The sequence below is a fragment of the Balaenoptera musculus genome, chromosome 17, assembly GCF_009873245.2.
Source record: "Balaenoptera musculus isolate JJ_BM4_2016_0621 chromosome 17, mBalMus1.pri.v3, whole genome shotgun sequence".
Lineage (NCBI taxonomy): Eukaryota > Metazoa > Chordata > Mammalia > Artiodactyla > Balaenopteridae > Balaenoptera > Balaenoptera musculus.
This window is the reverse complement of record NC_045801.1, coordinates 34,762,703-34,786,109: the sequence shown is the minus strand read 5'-3', so window position 1 is coordinate 34,786,109 and position 23,407 is coordinate 34,762,703. Positions and strand designations below refer to the sequence as shown.

At 36.7% G+C, this 23,407-nt stretch overlaps 1 protein-coding gene across 2 annotated transcripts in view; it reads right to left on the bottom strand.

The window, feature by feature from the left end:
- Window positions 1-1,140: 1,140 nt before the first annotated feature.
- RRM2B (ribonucleotide reductase regulatory TP53 inducible subunit M2B) overlaps window positions 1,141-23,407 on the bottom strand; it is a 38,089-nt gene continuing 15,822 nt past the window's right edge. The window contains exons 6-10 of one of the 2 annotated variants that reach the window (XM_036830810.1): window positions 21,273-21,406; window positions 12,263-12,367; window positions 10,970-11,083; window positions 6,595-6,780; window positions 1,141-1,220 (exon numbers count right to left, since the gene is read on the bottom strand). In XM_036830810.1, the coding sequence (XP_036686705.1) occupies window positions 6,628-6,780; window positions 10,970-11,083; window positions 12,263-12,367; window positions 21,273-21,406 (506 nt within the window). In that variant the 3' untranslated portion in view covers window positions 1,141-1,220; window positions 6,595-6,627. Of the gene's footprint in view, window positions 1,221-6,528; window positions 6,781-10,969; window positions 11,084-12,262; window positions 12,368-21,272; window positions 21,407-23,407 lie in introns of those variants that run through there. The other variant, XM_036830809.1, reaches the window with a different exon arrangement.

The window sequence follows — 23,407 nt, the reverse complement described above, 5'->3', positions numbered from 1 at the left end:
GACCTATTCAGGTACAATAGACAAGAGCTAGTACGTTCCCTCCATCCCCAGATCCTCCCAGAACAGACTAGAGGGTAAGTGCCACCTTTCTGACATTTCTGACCCCCCCCCCTCCACCATCCCCTCTCCTCTCTACCACACCCTCCCTCCAACTCATGGAGAAGCCAAAGGGACCCTGTGACTAGTCCGAGGCTCTGATGCCTCACAAGGGTGTGTGGTTTGTCAGTTGTTTCATAACTGCTTGGCATCGTTTATGGAAAGAGGATCTTCCTCTTTCAGTTGGTACTAAAATGCAGGGCTTCCTTTGTGGCACTGTCACCTAGACTTTCATCTCTATACAGCCAGCCAGGGGGCACGTTCCCTGTGGGCTCTTGCTGGGAGTTTGCCCTTCTAAAGGGCCAGTGCTGAGCGTGAATTCCTTCTATGTTTCCAGAGGCCTCGCTCCAGCCAAGCAGCCCAAGCTGGGCTGGAAACAGTCGTCTTTCTTCAAAATCTAACTCCTCAGCTCCGCAGCGAAGGAGCAGCCTCTGGGCTGAGAGACCAGTGGCTCAAGGGCTCCACCATGAGGAAGTCAGGAAATGCGACCTCAGGCAAAACATTTCCAGGATCTTCCAGAGCAGGTACCACCTGCAGGAAGCCAAAGGCTTCCAGCAGTAGTAGGAATAGAAATTTGGGTACACTCAGTGAAAAAATGATGGGATTTAAAGCCATGACAGCTGGGTTGGAGTCCTGCCTCTAACTTTTACTCGTTGCATGGGCTTGGGCAAGTAACTTAACTTGTCTAAGCCTCAGATCCCTTATAAACTATTATTATGACACAGTAGTTCCTCATAAAATTAGGGAACCAATGAAATGATTGGAATAATGTGATTGCAAAAATCATCTTATTAAAATAATAAATATTAAAATATTAAAATATTTTAATTTAATAATTTAAATTTTAAAATTTAATATTAAAATATTAAATATTAAAATATTATTTTATTGAGAATTAAATGTTCAAGATACAGTGAAGCACACATTTTTCCTCTTAGAACTTGGACACTATTGTTACTGGTGAGGCAATATCAAGAACATTCTCTTTGACCATTACTCACACAAACTTGCGATGCTCTCTTTCCCTATGATGTGTAAACACGCCAACTTGGAGAAACGACCAGAGCACAGATGTGGTTGTGAGAGGTGGCATACGGTGCAGAAAGCCCAGATGCACAAGTCACCTAAAAAGGCCACGTAAAACAAGGACAGCTGTTTTTTCATTGCAGGATGAGTGTGCAGACCACGGACACCACATTCTTCTGTAAAAACCCTGCTCTTCTGAGACTCACAACTCAGCTCTACCTCCCTCTCCTACTCTTCACCTTGTCCTCCAGAGAGTACTTCACTTTCACTGAAGACTCAAACACCCGGCTCTCAGGGTCCATCCAAGGTGCAAACCCTGGGCTCAAGGTGCAAACTCCAGGCTCTCAGCTCCTGGACTGATACACACATGAACACCCTGGTTCTTGCCAATCACTTTGTTTTTGTTTTGTTTCCAGGAACCAATTTCTGCTTTTAGGGTCTTTTTGGTTGCAAATCAAGAAACTTAACTTGAACTATCGTAGGCAAAAAAGTAGGCATTTATTACCTTGACGATGAAAGGTTGCAAAGAATTGGGATAAGATTGGATCTCAGGGGGAGTTAGAGGTAGGACACTTTCTCTAGTTTTGTTGTTAGAATAAAAGTGATCCTTTTCCTTTAGTTTCAGTTAGAAAACCTTAGGTAAGGACCTGGCCCCGCCTGGATCACATGCCTCACACTTGTGCCCAAACATATGAAGTACACATTGTGCAGATGAAGTAGCATTGGCAGCCCTGCAAGAACCACATGGTGGGAGTGGGAGCAACAGCTCCCAGAATTAAGTGGCTGTTATTCCCAGAAGGGAGGGCAAAACAGATATTCTCCTTAATCACTCTCTGATTGTAATGACTGCACAGAACAGAAATCATGCATAGAAATTGGTATCTTGGATTCTACTGCCAAGTTCTTAGGTTCTAGATTTAGAACTCCTAAATTGTCAAAATTTTCTGCTGACTCTGAGAATCTCTCTTGTGTGCCCACAGTCCAAAAAGAAAAAAGAGATGATATAGGTTCCTCTTTGGGGAGTGAGGGTAGGAGCAGAGAGAGGAAACAGAGTGAAAAAGCAATTGAGGAGAATGGAGAACAAGTTTACCAGGAAATTGTAGTATGATTGTCAGACAATGCTGACGGAGGTGCTATAAACCAAATGTTTGTGTCCCATCAAAATTCATGTTGAAACCTAATCCCCCAATATGATGATATTTGTGGTGGGGCCTTTGGGAGGTGATTGGGTCATAAGGGCAGAGCCCTCGTGAATGGGATTAGTGCCCTCGTAAAAGAGCCCTCAGTGAGCTCCGTTACCACTCCCTCCATGTGGGGACACAGCCAGTAGACAGCTGTCTATAAACCAGGAAGCAAGGTTCACCAGACACTGAATCTGTCAGCACCTTGACCTCAGACTTCCTAGCCTTGAGAACTGTGAGAAATAAATGTCTTGTTTAAGCTACCCTCTCTACGGTAGTTTTTTATAGCAGCCCGAATGGACTCAGACAGTAGGTAATCACGAATGTATAGTAGATCCAATTTGTCTTACATGACTTTTTCTCTAGCAGTATTTGGCTCGTGGGGTGCAAAGATGGAAAAACTGGATTGTGGCTTCATAACAGGGTGGAGGAATTTCTTTGAATTTTCTATGTAAGGTAGAAATGCAGATGAAGAACACAGTTCAGGGTATTGATAGAGAATGTTACGACTAGTAATAGGATAGATTGTAGAATCTCAGCTGGATACAAAGAGACACGAAGAAAGGCAGGCGCATGGATTGGGAGAAAGTAGATGAGAGAGAGCTGGGGGGGGTTCCCACTTAGGTCAAAGAAGAGTGGTAGGAGGAATAGTTAAACATAGTAATACCAATATGTATTTATCTGTATACTCAAATAGAAAATATATACATTCCTTTACTAGGATAGCCTCTGCACTTACAAAGAAACATTCTTACTCAAAAAGGACATACACAAAATGATGTAGCTATGATACAGTTTATTCTAATGTACTAAACCAATAAAATAACAGAACAACTCATTTCTTTGGGAAAAAAAAAACCAAATTCTATATATGCAGGATTGGCTGGATTGACCATAATGTAAAATACATTAAAAATATTTAAGTACACCACACCTAAGAAAGCTTTCTATGTAAACAGTAGATACTAGCTTTGCTAAATGACCAGACATTTGGAAAAATCAAAACACAGTTGTAAAACTGATACATAAGTTAAGGTTCCTGGAAACTTAGAAAAAGACTGAATTGTTATGTTTTTACCTGTACAAAAAAAAATTCTTCAGCCTTTCATTTTCACCTATATTTTCCTTAACAGAATTAAGCCCCAAATTTAAAGGCTTCAATTCTTTTGTCCTAATGCCTCAGGAATATCAGATTTTCCTTCAAACCTGTTGCTGTCTAAAAAGGAGCAGACCATTTAAAGGGCGGGAAAAACAAAGATATACAGATTTCACTTCTGTGCTACTCATGCAGATTTCTGCTGAGGAAGGGTTCCTGAGTTGGTTACCAGTTCACTCAATTTAGTTCAAAAATATAATAGCTGGTTACAGGATTAAACTGGCATTCTTGTAGCCCAGCAGCAGCTCTCTTTATCACCGAAAATCAGTTAGTGACATTGAGCCCTTAGCTTAATCTGCACAAATGCAATTTGGGAATTCTGTGGTATGACGTTAGCTTATGTAAATGTAAAATGCAAAATTCTGAATATGAAAGAATTTATTTTTTAAATATACAAGTTGTTGTGTTTTCTCTATAATTACGTTTTCCGTGAACAAACGAAAAACAAAATGGCAAAAGGAGCTGAAAATTTTGAATGTTCCAAAATGAGAGAACTGGAAAAATTTCATATATAAAGACATGACTGAGGTAAGCTTATATTGTAAGAATAATTGTTTATTATTGTATGTAATTGAACAGCAAAACAGCCCTGTCTGAAAGCACTGGATCAGTCTTCCTGAGTCCTTCCAAGTCATGATTCTACATGGCTACAAGGAAATATTTTTAATAAATGCAATTTGTCATCAAACAACTAGTTTTTACATTCTTAAATAACCAACTTTACTATAGCAATGATTTAAATACATGTGCTGTTAAAACAAAAGTTATAAACATACTCTGAATTTTTTTCTTTGCCTGTGAGATAATATTAAAAAGAGATTCCACAACTTCCTGATTCCCTAAGAACTAAGAACCAAAACATGAAACATAATAAATAAATATGAAACCTGGAAGCCAGGAAAAGGGGATAGAATACTGAATATAATAAACCAGTGTATTAAAAATCCAGTATTTCAGTATTAAAACGTCATCTCAATACAGTTAGGTTTATTGCTACGATAAATAAGCTTCATATTAAGGCACCTGTAATTACCTATGAGAAAGATTTGGATTCAAAACAAAGGGAATATGCAATATAAAACTTTTTTTCTTGCATTCCCATGTCACTACCGATATTTTATCAATTTTAAATGTAAGTTTTTGTATGGCAGTAGATGAATGTCTTTGAACATATTTCCTGAATATAGTTAAAATGCTTATGATACTATGATACTTTCATTAATGTATATGGTACCTTAATTAAAGTATGTGACAGTTCAATGGAAAAATAGGCAAAACCAAGTGAAGATGGATGGCAAAGGACTAAATATCAGAAATATGATAACTTCTAAGAAAAAAAAATATATTGTCGGGTCGGTGACTATGAGCAGATCTTGGCCAAATCATTGAACTTTGCTGAGCCTCACTCTCTCCATCTATAAATTTCAATACTACCTGCTTTGTCAAGCTCATGAGGCTGTTGTGAGATCAAATCAGGTGATGCAAAAACACTCGGCAATCTATGAAGCCTTGAACAAATAAATGGTATTATCATAGGCCAAAATAGCTCAAGTTTCTGACATCCTCTCTAACAGATAAAGTTATGGCCTGTTCCTTTTGCATCCACTTGAAAACTCCCAGTTTTAATCCATTAGATAGTTGTGGAATGAATGGAGCAAAAATTTACGCGAAGAGAAAATTTCTAAACCTTATTAACCAGAATTGTAGAAAATAATTTGCTGCGAGTGGGGAACCCCACTGCTCGCTTGGGCTCAGGCTACCTCTTGACAGTTCCCTACGAAAGAGGGAGCAGACTTCTCAGATGCTGGCCTTTCCTCAGTCTCCCTAACCATCTGCTATCATGCAGCAGGCATCGTTCCATAAAAGAATTAAATCTCATAACAGCATATAAGAGTTGAAGGAGTATAAGAAATATAGCTGAGGTCAATCACAGGTACTTTACTCAGCTTGGCACAAAGTTGAAATGGTTCAATAATCCCTACCAGGTTCTCCCTTGCTTGGTCCACAAGCCCTTCCTCCATGTATAGAACGGTTACCTAGGCCGGCTTTTTCCAACCTGTGTTCTGAGGAACAATAGTTAGGTGAGATGTTAACAGGTGAAAAACAGATCTTTGTTAAGTAGGTTTGGAATATGCAGGGGGAAATCAGTTTATGTACTGCAGAATTTCTCAGTCTTTGATGTGCTGACTGTACATTCTAAAGAGGAATGGAGTGTACAATATTTCCCAAACTCATTTGACCACAGAATCTCTCCCCTTCATCCCACAAAATATCTAGAGGGGCTAACAGCTTTTACAATACTCTTTGGGAAATGCTATTCTAGCTAATTCACCCTGGTTTTAAACATTCCAGGGCTACGTCTGGCTAAAATTACCCTTTTAATTTCTGAAGGAGAATCATTTTGCTTACAAGGTCAACTATCATGATAACCTCCTAGATTCCACTCCGTAAGTATCCTGCCCAAAGCAACTTAGAACTAAATTTCCTTAACTACACACTGAGAAATTCAAAGAAGTTATTTTCATGTTAATGAAAATTATAATCTTTTTAAGGAAATCTTTATGTTCTTCCTAAAACATTAAAAATACAAAGATCTAATTCTAGATCTTAGGACCTAGAATCACAATTACTTTGAGGAGATGGGAGTATTTTATCACATCACTGCAATTAATACTATTACTAACAACAATAATAATAGGAGGGGGAGATGGAAGGAGGAGGAGGCTGCAACAGCAGTATTGGCTAAGAACTTATTTTGCATCTTAATTCTCATACACACTTTATGAATTTAGGACCTACTATTACATTCATTTTAAAGATAAGTACACTGAGGTTTAGAGAGATTAACTGATTTACCAAGGGTCACACAAAGTAGGACAGAATCTCAAACTCTTATCTGACCCCTCACGCCATGCTCTTAACAAATATAATGCCATCTTTTATTTCAGTGATGAAACAAAAGCATTTAGAGGTCATACTCTGACTGTTAAACAGGAAGATTAAAGCATGTGTCTATAAATCCAACTTGATTGATATTTGGTTTTGGATTTCCTTTTGAGTAAACTCCTGTGCCCTAAAGAAGACATTTTAGGTGTTTTTTTTTTTTTAAGCAGAGAAAAATAGACTGCTATTTACCAATGATAAGTTTAGATATGTATGGGGAGGGTTTTAAAAATCTGCATCTAAGGTGAAGACATTATCTGTAGTTTCCGCCATAACTGCAAAACGCTGATACTCTGAAACTCGTTTCTCAAAGAAATTTGTTTTCCCCTCTAAAGAAATGTTTTCCATAAAATCAAAGGGATTTTCTGCTTGAAAAACCTGAAAAGAAAAGAAATATTGTTAGACATTCTGAAGAAGCCAAATTATATCCCACAAGAAGAACAATAGATAACTCAGGTCTCCCAACACCTGTCTAGTCGCCTAAAGATCACACTATTCCCTAGGGTCCTGGAAGCACTCAAGGCTGATGATACATTTTAAGATGACTAAGATCACCTATTAACCTCTTAAAGAAACTATACTAGCATCTCTGGTATTCTAAGAAGCAGAAAGGAAAAAAAGACTATTTTAAAATGGAAATGAAAGATTTAATGCCAAACTAAAATGACTAAAATGTCTTCACAGCTTGAGAAATCTAAAACACCATAGATATTATAGGCATTTTTCACAGGTATTACCATTAGATAGTCACATATACATGATACTATAAAATATTAAATTACCAACAATGTACTGTGGACATAAATATGTTTCTTAGTTCATAAGAGAACATATAATCATCAAATTGATGTTAAGGGACCATGATTGGGGAAGACAGAATAAATGCTGTCCATAGTAACCCCAAACAAAAAGTGGCACATAAGTTGACAAAACTTTTTTACTGCTTCTGAATTCAAGAGGCAGGCTTGGAGATAATGCTTGATGGAAATGGAGACATTTCTATGATCCATGAAGAACAATAAAAGAGGATTTTTAAAAATTAGGAATATTCCAGCAGGAATTATGAATACCACAGATAAGAATATATTCAAATAACCCAATTAAAAATGGGCAAAGGATCTGAATGGACAAACGTTCCTCTAAAAAAAGATATACAAAGGCCAATAAGCACATGAAAAGATGCTCAAAATCATTATCCATTAGGGAAATGCAAACCAAGGCTACAATGAGATACCATTTCACACCTACTAGGATGGCTGTAATAAAAAAGACAACTTATTGTGGTCATCATTTCATGATGTATGTAAGTCAAATCATTATGCTGTACACCTTGAACTTATACAGTGCTGTATGTCAATTATATCTCAATAAAACTGGAAGGAAAAAAAGATAATAAGTGTTAGTGAGGATGTGGAGAAACTGGAACCCTCATATACTGCTGGTGTTAATGTAAAATGATGCAGTGGCTTTGGAAAACAGTATGGTAGTTCCTCTAATGATTAAAAACAGTTACTATATGACCCAGCAATTTCACTTCTAGTTATATACCCAAGGTAAATGAAGACATATGTTCACACAAAAACTTATACATGAATGTTCATAGCAGCATTATTCATAATAGCCAAAAATGCAAACCACCCAAATCTCCATCGACCGATAAATGGATAAATAAAATTTGGTATAATCATATAATGGAATATTATTTGGCCATAATAAGGAATAAAGCACTGATACATGCTAACATGAATGAAACTTGAAAACATTATACTGGCTTTGTATATACCATATACCAGTATATGCTATGTATCATATATTGTATGATTCCATTTATATGAAATGGGATTTATACAACAGGCAGATCTAAAGAGACAAAAATTAGTAATGCCTAGTGCTATGGTGGGATGGAGGAAAAAGGAATGACTGATTGTTAATGGGTATAGAGTCTCTTTGTGGGTGATAAAATATTCTCAAATTGTTGTGATAGCTGCACAACTCTGCAAATATACTAAAACCATTGAATTGTACCTTTATTAATAGGTGAACTGCATGTCTGTGCTTTATATCTTAAAAAAGCTATATGTATTTTTTTTTCCAAAAAAGTTCATATGCTGGGTGTGGTTAGTTGTGGAACTCTGTGAAATTGTCTGTCAGAAATAGTGTTAGAGGCAGTGAAAAGGTGAGTTATCACTCCACAACAGATACAGTGGAAGAGCACAGAACAATAAGTCATAGATTCACTGGATTTTAAAACTGGGTATCTCAAAAATCCTGAGCCAAATCATTCATGGCATGACAAAGTAACTAAGACCAACCTAAATTAAGTAGCTTGGTTTTGACACATAGAAGTACTCAAATATTTATTGACTAATCCAAAACTAAAAGAAAAGTTGAAAACAACATTAATGTGGCTCCTATTTAGAATTCTGTATAAATGACAACCATTGCTAATTTAAATAATCTCTTATTTTACCAAAAACTATCATTATAAGAATAATTCTTTTTGTAGTTCCTTGAGTTCAAAGTTTAGTTCATGTATTTTAAATTGTCTTGCTTTCTTAATAGACATTCAAGGCTACAAATTTTCCTCTGAGGATCTGTTTGGCTGCATTCTACAAGTTGTGATATATAGTAATCTTAATGTCATTTAGTTTATATTTCTATTAGTTTATATTTTCATTTTACTCTCATTTAAAGGGATATAGTCTCAACTTCTAAGTAGATGGAAATTTTTGGTAATCTTTTATTGTTAATTTCTAATTTTATTGCATTAAATCTAAGAGGTCAGTATAATTTCTGCTTTTTGGAATTTATTGAGATATTTGAAGGCCTGTGGAGAAATTAATGTTTTATACTACATCCAGATTTTCTTCTTAGGAGGCATGTTTTATATATCTACAGTTAGCAAGTTCCAGAGGAAAAACTAGACCCAGGGGTGTGTAGTTTCAATAAGCAGGAGAATGTGGATGTGTGGGTGTGAGGATATGGTGGTGGGGTTAAAGGATAGTGAGTTCACTTTAGGTTTAAGTACAATTAACAAATTAACTTTCCTATAACAAACATATTGTATAACTTAGGAAAAAAAACAATTTCTTTTAATACATAGTTATAAATTTCAGAGATCATATTAATGTAATTATAATCTTTATTTCTCTCATTAATGATCAGTAAAAAGAGAGGATCTGCAACTAAAATATATAATAGTGATATTTTACAGTTTATAATTACAAAAAATCTTTGCCCCACCTGACTTTTTCATCACAGTATTTTTGTAGTTACCAGAAAATAAATGTATTACCAAGAAAGGTAATGATTACCCCAGCATCATGGATTCATAATTCTTCTCATTAATTTAAACTTCCATTTCCATGCTGAGAAATCAAAACCTATAATTTCTAATTAACATAGTATAGTACATAGTAAATTTCTGTGAATGTTCCATTTATGATGAATACAATGTGACCATTTAGTGTTCATTTACTATATGTCTGACACTATTTTAAGTGCTTTAAGTATACCAACTCAGCAACAATAATTTGTAGTAAGGATTATTATTATTATCTTCACTCTACAGATGAGGAAACTGAGACAGTGGTTAAGCAACTTGCCTAAGGTCACATTGCTAGAAAGTGGTGGAATCAGGATTCAAACCCAGGTAGCCTGGCTGCAGCCTCCACCTCTTAAGTCATGTGAAAAGCACACCTGAAAATTCAGGTACATTATCTCTGATAAACAAAATGACAGAAATAACTTAAAGACAACTGAGTTCAAAGAGTCAAATTATGACAGTTAATGTCTTCCTAATAATGATTTCCTATTTAAAAGCATTAACCCCCAAATTATAACATAGACACACGGGGATTTATCTGAGGGTAAACATATATTTGCATATTAAATCCAATTACTTAAAGATAGTCCTGTTAAATAGATACCTACAATTATGTATTACAATGTAATTTATTGAGCTTATTAGTTCTAAGATTTATCAGCATGTACTTCTGTTATGAATTTCATTTAAGTTTCATTTAAGGATTTTGTAAAATCAATTTGTTGATGCAAAACAAGGCTGTCGTGGACAATTAAAAAAAATAGACTAGGGGCTTCCCTGGTGGCGCAGTGGTTGAGAATCTGCCTGCTAATGCAGGGGACACGGGTTCGAGCCCTGGTCTGGGAAGATCCCACATGCCATGGAGCAGCTGGGCCCGTGAGCCACAACTACTGAGCCTGCGCATCTGGAGCCTGTGCCCCGCAACGGGAGGGGCCGCGATAGTGAAAGGCCCGCGCACCGCGATGAAGAGCGGTCCGCGCACCGCGATGAAGAGCGGTCCCCGCACCGCGATGAAGAGTGGCCCCCACTTGCTGCAACTAGAGAAAGCCCTCGCACGAACCGAAGACCCAACACAGCCAAAAATAATAAATAAATAAATAAATAAAGTAGCTATAAAAGTTAAAAAAAAAAAAAAATAGACTAGTACGTTACAAAAGCTTTCTGTGAAATATAGTACGTATTTTAGAGGTCTTACCTGACTGTAACGTTTTAGCTAGCAGTAATACATTTTAAACACCTTACCTTTGAGAATCCAAGTTCTGAAAGCAATCTGTCAGCTACAAATTCAATATACTGTTTCATCAAAACACAATTCATTCCGATGAGGCCAACTGGCAAGGCTTCTGTTAAAAACTCCTGAGATATAAAGAAAAACAGAATAAAGTAGAAAGAAAGAACAATAAATTGTATGTGTTTTCCAAATAAAAAGAGGGTTCTAATTTTATTAATCTGCTAAGTCACTGATCTGTTCAAGGAAAGGTACACTAGGATAATTCTTTCAACATGGCAAACAATGCTCATTTGCTTAAAAATGTTTGGGGTGTTACTATTCACTTACTATTTCACATTCTCATATAGCCAAAGTAAATTGAAACTATTACACTACCGGTATTTTTTAAAGTAGCACTTGTAGGACCTGAATTTATATGCTTTCTCAATAGAAAAAATGGAGATACTTTGTTCTGAAATACCCAGAAAAAGATTAACATGACTATGAAAGGGAACTGGGAAAGACAGAAAGTTCAATTAACAGAGAAAATGAGAAAGAAATAGATAGAAATGGATCTGGGAATTGGGAGATAAACTGAACTCCAATTATATTGAAATACAGTGGTAAAGTTTTAACAAAGAAAAAGTAAAACATATTAACCATTTGGATTTAGTTCTAAAAGTGATTCAAGATACCAAAAGGCATTTTATGCCTTTTCTCTCTTCCCAATATGAAACTATGGCTGTTAAGTATGCACTATTAAAAAGAAGTTTAAAAACTTATTTTACTTTTCAACTAGTTCTTTAAAATGATAAAAGTACATTCTAAGTGAAGCATCCAGGTCTTTCTAGTTAGAGATCTTTACATGCCCTAAATCATACTTTACTATTCACTAATTCATTTATTTATTCATTCTGTGAACATTTGATGCATGCTTCAAGCTAGATACCCTGTTAGTTTAAGAATACAAAACAAGAAACCATCACTGCCCTCTAGCAGCTAAAAATCTAGAGAGCTAAGATAATTAAAATAGTTTGTTATGGCATGAAATTTGACAGATCAATGAGACAAAAAAATAGTCCTGAAACAAATTATAGTATACATAAAATCTTAATATAATAAAGACTGACTTATAAACCAAATTATAAGTTGACATAATAACTGCAATACATCATTCTATTGGTACTGCCAGGTTGACCATATAATATTGCTGATACCTATTTTGACCTACAAAATGGCAATTTCATATGTGTCAACCTAATGAAATAATGGTACAAACATCAAAGAAAGAGAGATGTGCTAATTATGTAAGCTTCCCTGCTTACCTGCTCAATTTCAACAGCATTAACAATGATCTCCCTAACCCTTTCTTCTGAAGGCTTATTTACTAAGTATTGAAATATCAGGCAAGCAAAGTCACAGTGAAGCCCCTAAAATAGAAGAAAAATATCACTGTCAAAGGATGTTTAATCAGCTATTTTCACACAGTGATGTATCAGGCATTATATAGTAGTTAGGTAGTTCGGAATGCAACACTGAACTTCTGGAAGACAGAAGAAGGATTAACAGGGCCAGGAACTTCTTTTCTTCAAATCTTATTAAAATGCCAATTATAATAACCTATAATGAAAAATTTTCAATGCCAGCAAATCTCAGTTCATTACATGAAAGATTAATTAACAACACAACAAATCTGCAACCAAAAGCATTTGGAAAGGAAAACAAAGCAAGAAGAACCAAAATGCAAATTTGCTCATTTTTAGTGTTTTTTAAAAAATTAAGAAATGATTGAAAAACAATTAAGTATTTAAAGAACAGGTGAAACTCAGAGATTTCAAAAACACAAGTTATATTAAACAAGAATGGCTCAAGATGAAAATAAATTCAGTGTAATGAAAATGGAAACTGAAGAATTAAGGATACCATCTGAAGCTGTATAAAGCAGAAATGACATTGCAGATAACTCAATGACAAAAGAAAGCAAAATTGCGAAATACCTTGAGAACAGAATAGTTATGCAAATATATGAAATGATATAGAAATTAAATAACTGGAGAACAGAATAGTTATGCAAATATATGAAATGATATAGAAATTAAATAATTGGAGAATAGAGCAAGGAGATTCAACCTACAATAATCGGGATTTCAAAACACAGAACAGATGGTATAAAGCTGAAAACAACAGACGAAAATTTAAAAAAAAAAAAAAAAGAGAAAGGTCAGAGACATAGAAAGATGATGGAGTTCTAAACAAAATTAACAATTAGAGACTGACAACAAGGCAGAGTCAGTTAACATTTCTAAACTACAAAGAAAAATAAATGAATCTGTAAGCCGACAAGGGAGGAGAAGGTGGAAGGAATACACACTTTAGAGGATTACAAATCAGAGCTGCTTAGCTTTTTCTAAATGAACCAACAAAAACCCAGACAATTGAAAGATAAGACTCAAATCAAGGGTTGTATTCCAAGGATGATGTACCTAGTTAAATTGTCATTCCCAGAAGAAACCATTAGAAAAAGACCTCTTTAAATAGCTAATCTTAGAAAATTTACTAGTGAAACATACCCCCTCCACTTGACTAAAGAGGATATTTCAAATTACCAAAGGCTGAATTTCAAATGAACTGCTGAAAGGTGACAACGTAGTGTTGATTAGAAACGATAGCTAGCTACCTACTACAGAGATGAGTAAGTCAAAGGCAGGCACTCGTAATTGTTAAATCAATAAGGGAATAAAATTAATTTTGAGGTTTAAAGCGACTCTAATCAAAATCCTAGTGGGGTTGTTTTTAAGTTAAAAAATTAATCTGGAAGGCTAAATGGGCAGAATCTTTTAAGAACACTTTTAAAATAAAAGTTATGAGATTTAGCCTACTAATTATCAAAACATAAAAAACTAAAATAATTAAAATAGTTTATTATGGCATGATATTGACATATAGGTTAATGAAAAAGAAAAAGCCCTGAAACAGATTTTAGTATACTTGAAGTCTTAATACATAATAAAGAAGACATCACAAGTCAATGGAGAAGGATTACTTAAAGAGAATTGGAAAAACTTCCCAAGTGTGTGAAATAAAATTAAGTTACATTCTAACTTATCCTATGCTTTATTTATATTACATTCCGTACTTGTACTAAACAAATTTCAATGGCATTAAAGAGTTAAATGTTCAAAAGCCAAAAACAAAATATGTTTGACTATTTAACTCATCTCTGAAAGCAGATCCCACGAATTTCAGGGTTTTGTACATTAAAAGAACAAACAGGGGACACGCAATTTTTGAGGGCAGGAGCCCACCGTGTCCCCATTTGCCTGGCAAAGTAATAGAGCTATCCTTTTCTACTTCACCCAAAACTCTGTCCCCTGAGATTCGATTTGGCACCGGTATACAGAGAGGCCAAGCTTTCGGTAACAATTTTGGTGATCACCAAGGGACCACCTCGGGGATGGTCGGGGGGGGGGGGGGGGGGTGTCCCTAGAGGCCAGATCACCTGGGACCCTTGTCTGGAGGCCAAGCCCCCAGTCATACGCCGTCTGCCAGCCTGGCAGCTGGAACTCTGAGGTGGGAATAGACAGAGGAAGAGGGACCCCCCTAGCAACTGCTGAGGCCCTTTTTGCCTTGAGGACATTCCTCTCTTCCTCCTGCCTGGACCGCCCTGGACTTCCTATTCCTAGGAATTGTTTTGGCAAAGCAGAAAAGATAGCGTCTGATGTCGTGACACCTCTGCCAGAATCTGGGTAAGTCCCTGGAAGTGCACTCCCAGGCTCCTTCAATTTTGTCCCTCTGAAGAACTTTTGGTTCCATCTGGGGAATGTTTGGTTCCCATCTGGGGATTTTCTGTTTCAGAAATCCCATCTGTAAGGCGCTGCTTAGACTAAGGTCATGGGATAAGTAGGACTTGGAAGCAGCCACTCTGAGCTTTGTGCTGTCTGTTTTTTCTGGCATAAGGCTTCCGTCTGCTGGCGAGGGTTCTGATTTGTTTTCAGTCCACTGGTGAGTGTTCTATCAATCAAGTATAGGAAGTGCTCCTTCTCCTTCTTCTTTTTCTTCTCCTTCTTTTCCTTCTCCTCCTTCTTCCTCCTCTCCTTCTTCTTTTTCTTTCTTTCTCCTTCTCCTTCTTCTTCTTCCTCTTCCTCTTTCCCTTCCCCTCCTTCTCCTTCTCCTTCTTTTCCTTCTCCTTCTCCTTCTCCTTCTTTTCCTTCTCCTTCCCCGCCTTCCCCTCCTCCGCCTCCTCTTTCTCCATTTGATAGCCCCCTGGGGAAAATCTTGGCAGACTCATCGACCTATAGTTCTAAACCTATAACTGGGGAAAAAATGAAATTCTATTGTAATTCTGTTTGGCCAACGTACATTCTTGAAAATGAGGAAAGATGGTCTTTGAATGGTAGCCTAAATTATTATACAATTCTCCAGCTAGAGCTGTTTTGTCACAGGAATAGAAAGACAGGAGAAATTCCATATGTTCAAGCATTCACGCAGTTACATAATAAAAATGAGCAGCTAGGTAACAAGCTGATGGTACAAAGAGAAAGGAAAGTCACTTTGCCTAGAGCTGGTTGTTTCTGAAGGGAAAGGAAAATAAGGGAGACTGAGAAAAGAGTTGTACATGTTTTGTTTGTGGGACCATGTTTGTTGTATGTATGTGTGCATGTCAGTACTTACACTGACCGGTTGAGACGTCTTTGAATAACAGGACTCACTAACAGGGCTCACGTGTGACAACACCAGGGAATCTGTCCTATGGTGTCTGGGTTTGCCTGGGGCAGAATGCTGGTTGGGATTTTCCCTTTTGGACTAGCCTTGTTCTGGGTGATCAGAGCTCTGTTCCATCTTGTAACACCCCACCCAGGGTATTTTTACAAAATTGGGAGATCTTCAGCTATTCCCCCATGAAAAGAAATTGTTATTTCTCTCCCCCTGTGCCTGGGCCCGCCAGAACACTTATTTTATCTAGACCATCTCTAGTTCCTGAGACTGAAGAAAAAGGCAGGGAAAGAAGGCCTTTTTAAACTCAAGCAAAAAAACTGAGATCTCTGGTTCAGTCTTTATGTAAAAGTTAACTTGTAAATGAGCTCTATCTAATTGACTTAAAAGTAAGCACTTACAAATTAAATCTAAATGTCTAGAAAATTGGCCAAGATAAATTTTAGGACCACATGATCTGGGAAATATTCAGTACTGAATTAATATCTGCTATTGAAGGTGGCTTAAGCTTGTTGGTTTGATTAATATAGACATGTCTTTAGAGTCATCAATGTTAAGTAATGCAAGTGAGATAAGAGCTTTTGGGTAAACTCTTTAGGAATAATTCTCCATAAGAAAGCTCATGTTTTTAAAGTTGTGCATAATCAGGATTTTCAAAGATTGGATTAAATCTAGTTGGGTAAATGGATTTTGTTGGGAGTGGGCTAGGGCAAGACCAGATTCCTATTTGCCCTTGAAATCTTTTCACTTTGGTAAAATGAGTAAGTATTGTTTGGCAGTTTCTAAAGGTTCTTTTGACCTCCAGCTAACTTTGAGATTCTTCAGAGGGCCCCTGAGGCATCTCAGAAAGAAACAGTTAACTAGGATTATTTGGTATGTTAAACTAAATGTAATCAGTCAAGTTAAATGTAATCCTGGTTATTGTAACCAAGTTTCTTTACCAATTACATTGCAGTCAGATGCTTAACTGAGCCCTTTTAAGTCTTTCTGTTGCTGTACTCTGATGCTTTTGCAAAGGTGCTTCATCTTCAGGAAGACTTACGTGAAGGATCCCTTTTGACAAATACAAGTCTCTGATAAATTTCGTATCATACAGCTGAGCTGGTTAATAAATTTAAAAATCTTGATGGAGAATCTGATGGCTTCATAAAAAGTTAGCAAAAGGATTAGTTACCAAGTGGGCTGGTAAATAATGTTTATGGTTTTCCCAGACATAGGGAAGCCCTTCCCCTCAAGCTACTTATGACTTAGAACAATTGGGTAAATTACACCTCTGTAGGAAAAATTGAAATATTCTTTTATCTCTGCCTGGTCCCTCCAGAAATTGGAGACTCTTGGGTTATGAAAATGAGGGTATTTTAGAGAAAAGAATTATGTTTCAATAGATACAAAATTCTAGTTCCGTTAATTGAAGTTTGAATTTATGAAAGTTATTGTGTTAGCCACACTTTTGCCCTGATGTTTAGGAGGAAAGGGAAACTACCTAGTGAAGGTATCAGAGTGTAATTACTCATCATGTACCACTGCTTGTTTTAGGTCTATTGCTGAAAGCACATGTACAATGCTTGTGTGACAATTGGGTATAAATGATAAAATGTATAGCCTATAAAGCATATCCTCATTAACATACCTCTGTGCTTGTTCACTATACCTGATCAGTTTTCCCCCAATGTGGATTGACTAGGCAAATACAAAGGAGGCCTAGCACCAAGGGACATGATCTACACCTGGGGCAAACAGCTGAATCACCCTGGCACCAAGGGACAGATATTTTGATCATCAATGTCTTCTACTGAAAGACTTGCAATCAAAAGGGGAAATGAAAGAAAAAATCTGCACATATTGAGGTATGAGGAAGTCACTCTGGCCTATACATGGTTTAACTTTAAAAAGCGGTTAAAAAGTGGCCTGTTTTGTGGCCTTTCAGACATGCATTGTACATCTGCTTTAACATTGACATGGGGAATGCATTTGAGAGTCAAAATGGAGTAATTATGATACAACTACATGACCACTGTGGATGTGATTTCAGACACATTCATTCCTATATTGTCGCAAACTTGGAATTTTCTGAGCTATGTCAAACTCAAGGATGCCACAAGGATTTAAAAATTCCCCCACCCTCTTCAATGAGATTTTGGCTAAAAATTTAAGAGGATTACACCTGGATCAAGGTTGAGTAGAGGCCTTTCCAGCCAGAAGGGAAAAAGTAGCAACAGTAAAAAAGAGAAACATCTCTAACACAGGAAGAAAAAAATTAAAGAGTATGTACAACAGATTGGTCAATTGTTAACTGTATGCATGGATGAGTTTATGTTCCATAGGTCTCCCCCTCACCTGGAAGCTCTCTTGCATCCCCTCAGAGCAGGAGACCAGGTGCTGCTGAAAGTATGGAAAGAGCAAGGACCTAAGCAGCAGCTTAAAGAGAAACAGAAGGGATCCTAGGAAGGGATCCTATGACATTCTTCTTACTACTCACGTCTCTCTAACACTGGATGGAGTAAAACCATGGGTACATCACACCAGAGTAAGAAGATTACCAGAGACTGACCTGCCAAGCCTGCCTACAACCACCGAGCTGACTCCCGAGAAGCGGACATCTCACCCTTTGGGAAACTTAAGTATTTGTTCTGACAAGCGGAATGAAAATTCTGTTTTCTTAGCCTTTCTCATACCTCCTACCTATAGATTCATATGCTGATTCTTTTTGATAGTTCCAACTGCTAGATATGTGGTCAACTTCCTATTTCCAGGTCTTCAGGATTGCTTTGATGGGTTTTCCCCATACAAGGAATGGTTTGGAAACAATTGGCTACCACAAGTCTCTCCTAAGTACCAGTTCCAAACTGGCCTTCAGACCTATTCTCCTGAATTCCTAAGGGAATGAGATCCGTTCTGTCTACTAAAGTTCCAGTCGTCACTCTTACCTCTAACGGGACCAAGGAATTGAGATCTTAATCATATAAGACTTGGATCCAGGACGTGGAACTCAAATATTTTTAATTCGGTATCTATTCCCCCCAAATTAGGCAGGACTATGCCCCATCTGAGCAGGAAGTAGTCAGAACAGTCATTGCCCACTTCCCTGAAAGATTTGGGGAAAGATAAAAACCGAAGTGAGGATTATAACCAAGTCTCCCTAAAACAGGGTTCCTCCGTTTATGATTAACATCTCTATCCAAAATGATTGTTCCCTTTCTTGTCCAATATCTGTCCTCAAGATTGAGGAGTATCAAAGAAGAGGGTGGAGTGAAACTGAGTGAGGCCCTGTGGGGCTCCCGGGCTTGGAGGCCCTTTTGTCCCCCATTTATTGTGGGCAAGACTCCAGCCTCCATGACCTTCCCTGAGTTCCAAAGGGCAGATTCGAACAGAGAAACGTAGTTTTTTTTGAGGTCAGGAGCCCACTGTGTCCCCCTTTGCCTAGCAAAGAAATAAAGCTATCCTTTTCTACTTCACCCAAAAAAAAAAAAAAAAGAACAAACAAAATTAAAAAGCAAAGGACAAACTGGGACAATATTTGCAGTAAATATAACAAAATTCATATTTTATAGTATATTCATGTGATAAATATAATTAACTCAATAAACAAATACTTATTGAAAGAGCCCAATCAGTTACTGTGCATTGGGAATATATACCAATGGGAATAAAAGCAAAAGACCAGAACAGGTAACTACAGAAAAAAAGACAAATGACTAGTATCACTATGAAAACAATGTTCAATCTAAGCAGTAATCAAATAAATGCAACTAAAACTAATAATGAGATACTAACTACTCCTATCAAATTTATCCAATATTTAACAAGTAAATCTGGTAAGGGTATAGTAAGAAAAGACATGTTCATACATTGTTAGGTGGGGCTACAAATTGTTATCAGATTTCTGGAAAGAAATCTGCAAGTAAGTATGATGGCCTTTAAAATGTTCATACCTTATACTCTAGTAGTTTTATTTGTAGGGAATCTAGCTTAGGAAAATAGTATGAAATTGAGACAAAGCTTATATACAAAGACAGTCATTTTGCATTATAGCAAAACAAATAAACAAACAAAAAACCAGGAAACAACTTAAATGTCTAATTATAGTCAAATAAATGATACATGTACTCATTAGGATATGTAATATATATCTAACAAAACTGTTTCCAAAAAATGCTTAATGTCATAGAATAATGTTCATAATATTCTGCTTAGTGAAAAGAGATGATCTTAGCTCAAAAAAATATGAAAAAAGCAGAATATCTCAAATTATAAAAATATGTTTGTATATATTTACATAGGTTTAAATGTAGGAAATTGTCCAGAAGGAAATACCAAATATGAAAGGTGGCTATCTCTGTGTGTTGAGACTGAATGATTTTATTCTCTTAATTCTCTATAATAATCATATATGACATTAATAATAAAAATTATTAGAAATTTAAAGACACAAAACAACACAAAGTAATTATACAAAGCATTTTTTTTCTTTTGGCCACGCCACGCGGTTTGCAGGATCTTAGTTCCCCAACCAGGGATTGAACCTGCTCCCCCTTAGCAGTGAAAGCATGGAGTCCTAACCACTGGACCATGAGGGAATTCCCAAAAAGTACTTTCATACATATTGTTTCATTGCATTTTAACAGAAGCCTGTTAAGGTGTATAGCTGAAGAAACTGAGGCTCAGAGAAGTTAAGTAACTTGACAAGGTCACTTTAGAAATAAGCTGAGGAGCCAGGATTAGTCAATCAATGTGACCCGAACGGCTATAATGGCCTAACACTGAGAACACAAAGATAAATGACAAGGTTTCTGCACTCAAGGAACTTGAGTCCAGTAGAGGAGAGAGACAAGAAGTGCAATGCATGTTACGGACTCTAAGGTAGGGACAAATTCAGGTTTCAAAGGAATAGAGCAAAGAGTGGTCAGTTTTACCTCATTGGGGTAGGAAAGTTTTAAGTGGCAACTTGTGAGAAGGTAATCAACAGATGAAAAAAAAAATGGTAGAAAAGATGGAAAGAGTGTTGCAGACAGAGGGAGACAAGATTTAGTTACTGATTGGATATAGCTGAAAAAAAAAAAAAAGAAGCACTCTAAAATGACTCCCAGATTTCAAATTCGTATGACTGGGTAGAAGGTAGAGGCACTCAATGAGACAGAGAAAACAGGAAGGAGAACACATTTCAGGAGAAAGATGATGAGCTTGATTTCTGAAATACTAGGTTTGAAATATCTATGGAGCCTTCCAGGAGAAAACGTCTAACATGCACTTGAATTTATGGGTTTGGAGCTCAGGAAAGAATAACCAGGCTGAAGATAAAGTTTTAGTTGTTATGAGCATCTAGGTGGCAGCTGATTCCATGGGAATAAATAAGATCAGCCAGGAGGTCATGTATAGGGAAGGAGAGCGACCAAAGTGGGAACCCAGGAGTACATTGGTACATAAGGATGGGCAGAGATTGAGGAGGAACAGTAAGAGAGGTAGGAAGAAAACACAGAGTCTTAAAATCCAAGGAAGAAATGACTTCCTGTTTTATTAATTAACAGGATACTTGTGTCACCATAAGCATTTTCAGCAGAAAGAAAAATAAATGAACAGCAGCTATGATTACAAATATAAGTAGAAGAATACTTCATTCCTTACTTCATCTCTGCTGATGAGTTCATTGGAAAAAGTAAGTCCAGGCATAAGTCCTCTTTTCTTTAGCCAGAATATAGCAGCAAAAGATCCCGAGAAGAAAATTCCTTCTACAGCAGCAAAGGCCACCACCCTTTCCCCTGGGAGACGAAAAATAGTTTCACTTTCTGAAATATCATACACTGCAGACAATTTCAAGCTTATATATGTATAATATATACTTTTACATATATTTTTTAATAACAATATCACAACTGTTTTGCCAAGAAACACAATCAACAAGTTAGTGCCACAGCCAAGTCTTCAGAGGAGGAAGTTTGCCACCTCTACCTACTAGAGCAGAAAGGTGTGTCAGCTTCAGGTCTTATGTCCAACACTGGACTCCTGCAGGTCTTGGAATGTGGACAAAGGAGAGCCTTCCACACGCAAAAAAAGAGGTGATATATCTGTGCACCACACGTGCCTGTGAGTGCAGGTACGTGTTTGTGAATGCAATATGTACATACATGTATGTTTGTACACTATGCTCTGTTGACCCTTTTGAAAACAAAAATAGCTCTTTAGACTAGTGAGTTATTTGTTTTAGGATGGAGATTTATCATTAATTTAACATAGATTACTATATTTTCATCTTGCTATTAATAAGATAATAGGTATAATTGATTCTTTTTTTTTTTTTTAATTTATTTATTTTATTTTTATTTATTTTTGGCTGCATTGGGTCTTTATTGCTGCAGGCGGGCTTTCTCTAGTTGCAGAGAGCGGGGGCTACTCTTCATTGCCGTGGCTTCTCTTGTTGCGGAGCACGGGCTCTGGAGCGCAGGCTCAGTAGTTGTGGCGCACGGGCTTAGTTGCTCCGCGGCATGTGGGACCTTCCTGGACCAGGGCTCGAACCTGTGTCCCCTGCACTGGCAGGCAGATTCTTAACCGCTGCGCCACCAGGGAAGCCCAATTGATTCATTTTTAATTGACATAAATGTGATGTCATGTGAATGTTCATCTATAAGGGAACTAGACTATAATTTTATACAAACTGTGAATAAGAGGAACATTGTCATTTTAACTATTCTATGCAATCACATGAATACTACAGAATGAAAATCATAACAGAAATAATTATAGAAGGCTATTCTTTTTGGAGAGGATTAAAAGATTATGAGGGGTAAATTTTACAAATTTTCAAGAATAGATGTGAGCTACAAATGTTCTAGAACACGTCTTCTAAAAGCTATAATGAATTGTAAGGCCTCATGATTTTAGAGATAGGAAAGTAGGATGTATTTTTAAGATACAGCTAACCTCTATGATGAAATGCAATAAGATTGTGTAACTCATACTTTTTTTGATGTTTGAAATGTAATTTCATTACGTATATTAAGGTTGAATCTATATATTTAATGTTTTAAAGTTCTTTAAAGATATTTTAAAAAACTAAGCAGTATATCTCACTTTTTAAAAAACTAAGCAGATTGTCGCAGGATGACTGCCACCCTCCTCTATTTTCTCTATTTCTAGGTTACTTCTTTGGTAGTGTCATGAAAGACATGCTTTCTGTGAGCCATTTTCTATCCACACTAATCTTTTCAGTGCATATTGAACACCTTGATGTTTCCCTTTGTTTTTCTCTAAAGCCAATGTTTCTCAAAATGTGCTTCTCAATCCACTTGTGAGAAAATCAGCTGGGTATAAAATGCAGATCACTCTCTGATGAGGACCAGGAATCGGCAGGATTTTTCCACAAACTCTCCAGATGACTTTATGCACACTGAGAACCACTGCTTTTCTCATTCTTGAAATGAACTGAAAGCAATGCAGACATATATGTTTCACTGGTTCTCAACGTGTGGTCCAGGGATCCCTGGAGATCCACAGACCCAGGAGGTCTGTGAAGTCAAAACTATTTTCATAGTAATAATAAGGCACTATTTATCTTTTTTACCATCATTCTCTTATGAATATACAGTGGTGTTTTCCAGAGGCTACACAACATATTCACAACAACCTGAAAAACCTGATAAAGTACTTCTCCCTTTTCTAACTACATATCTGAAGGAGGTTGGATTTTTTTAAAATACTTCAACCAAAAAAACATTCTGCAACAAATTGAATGCAGAAGCAGATATAATCCAGCTATCCTCCTA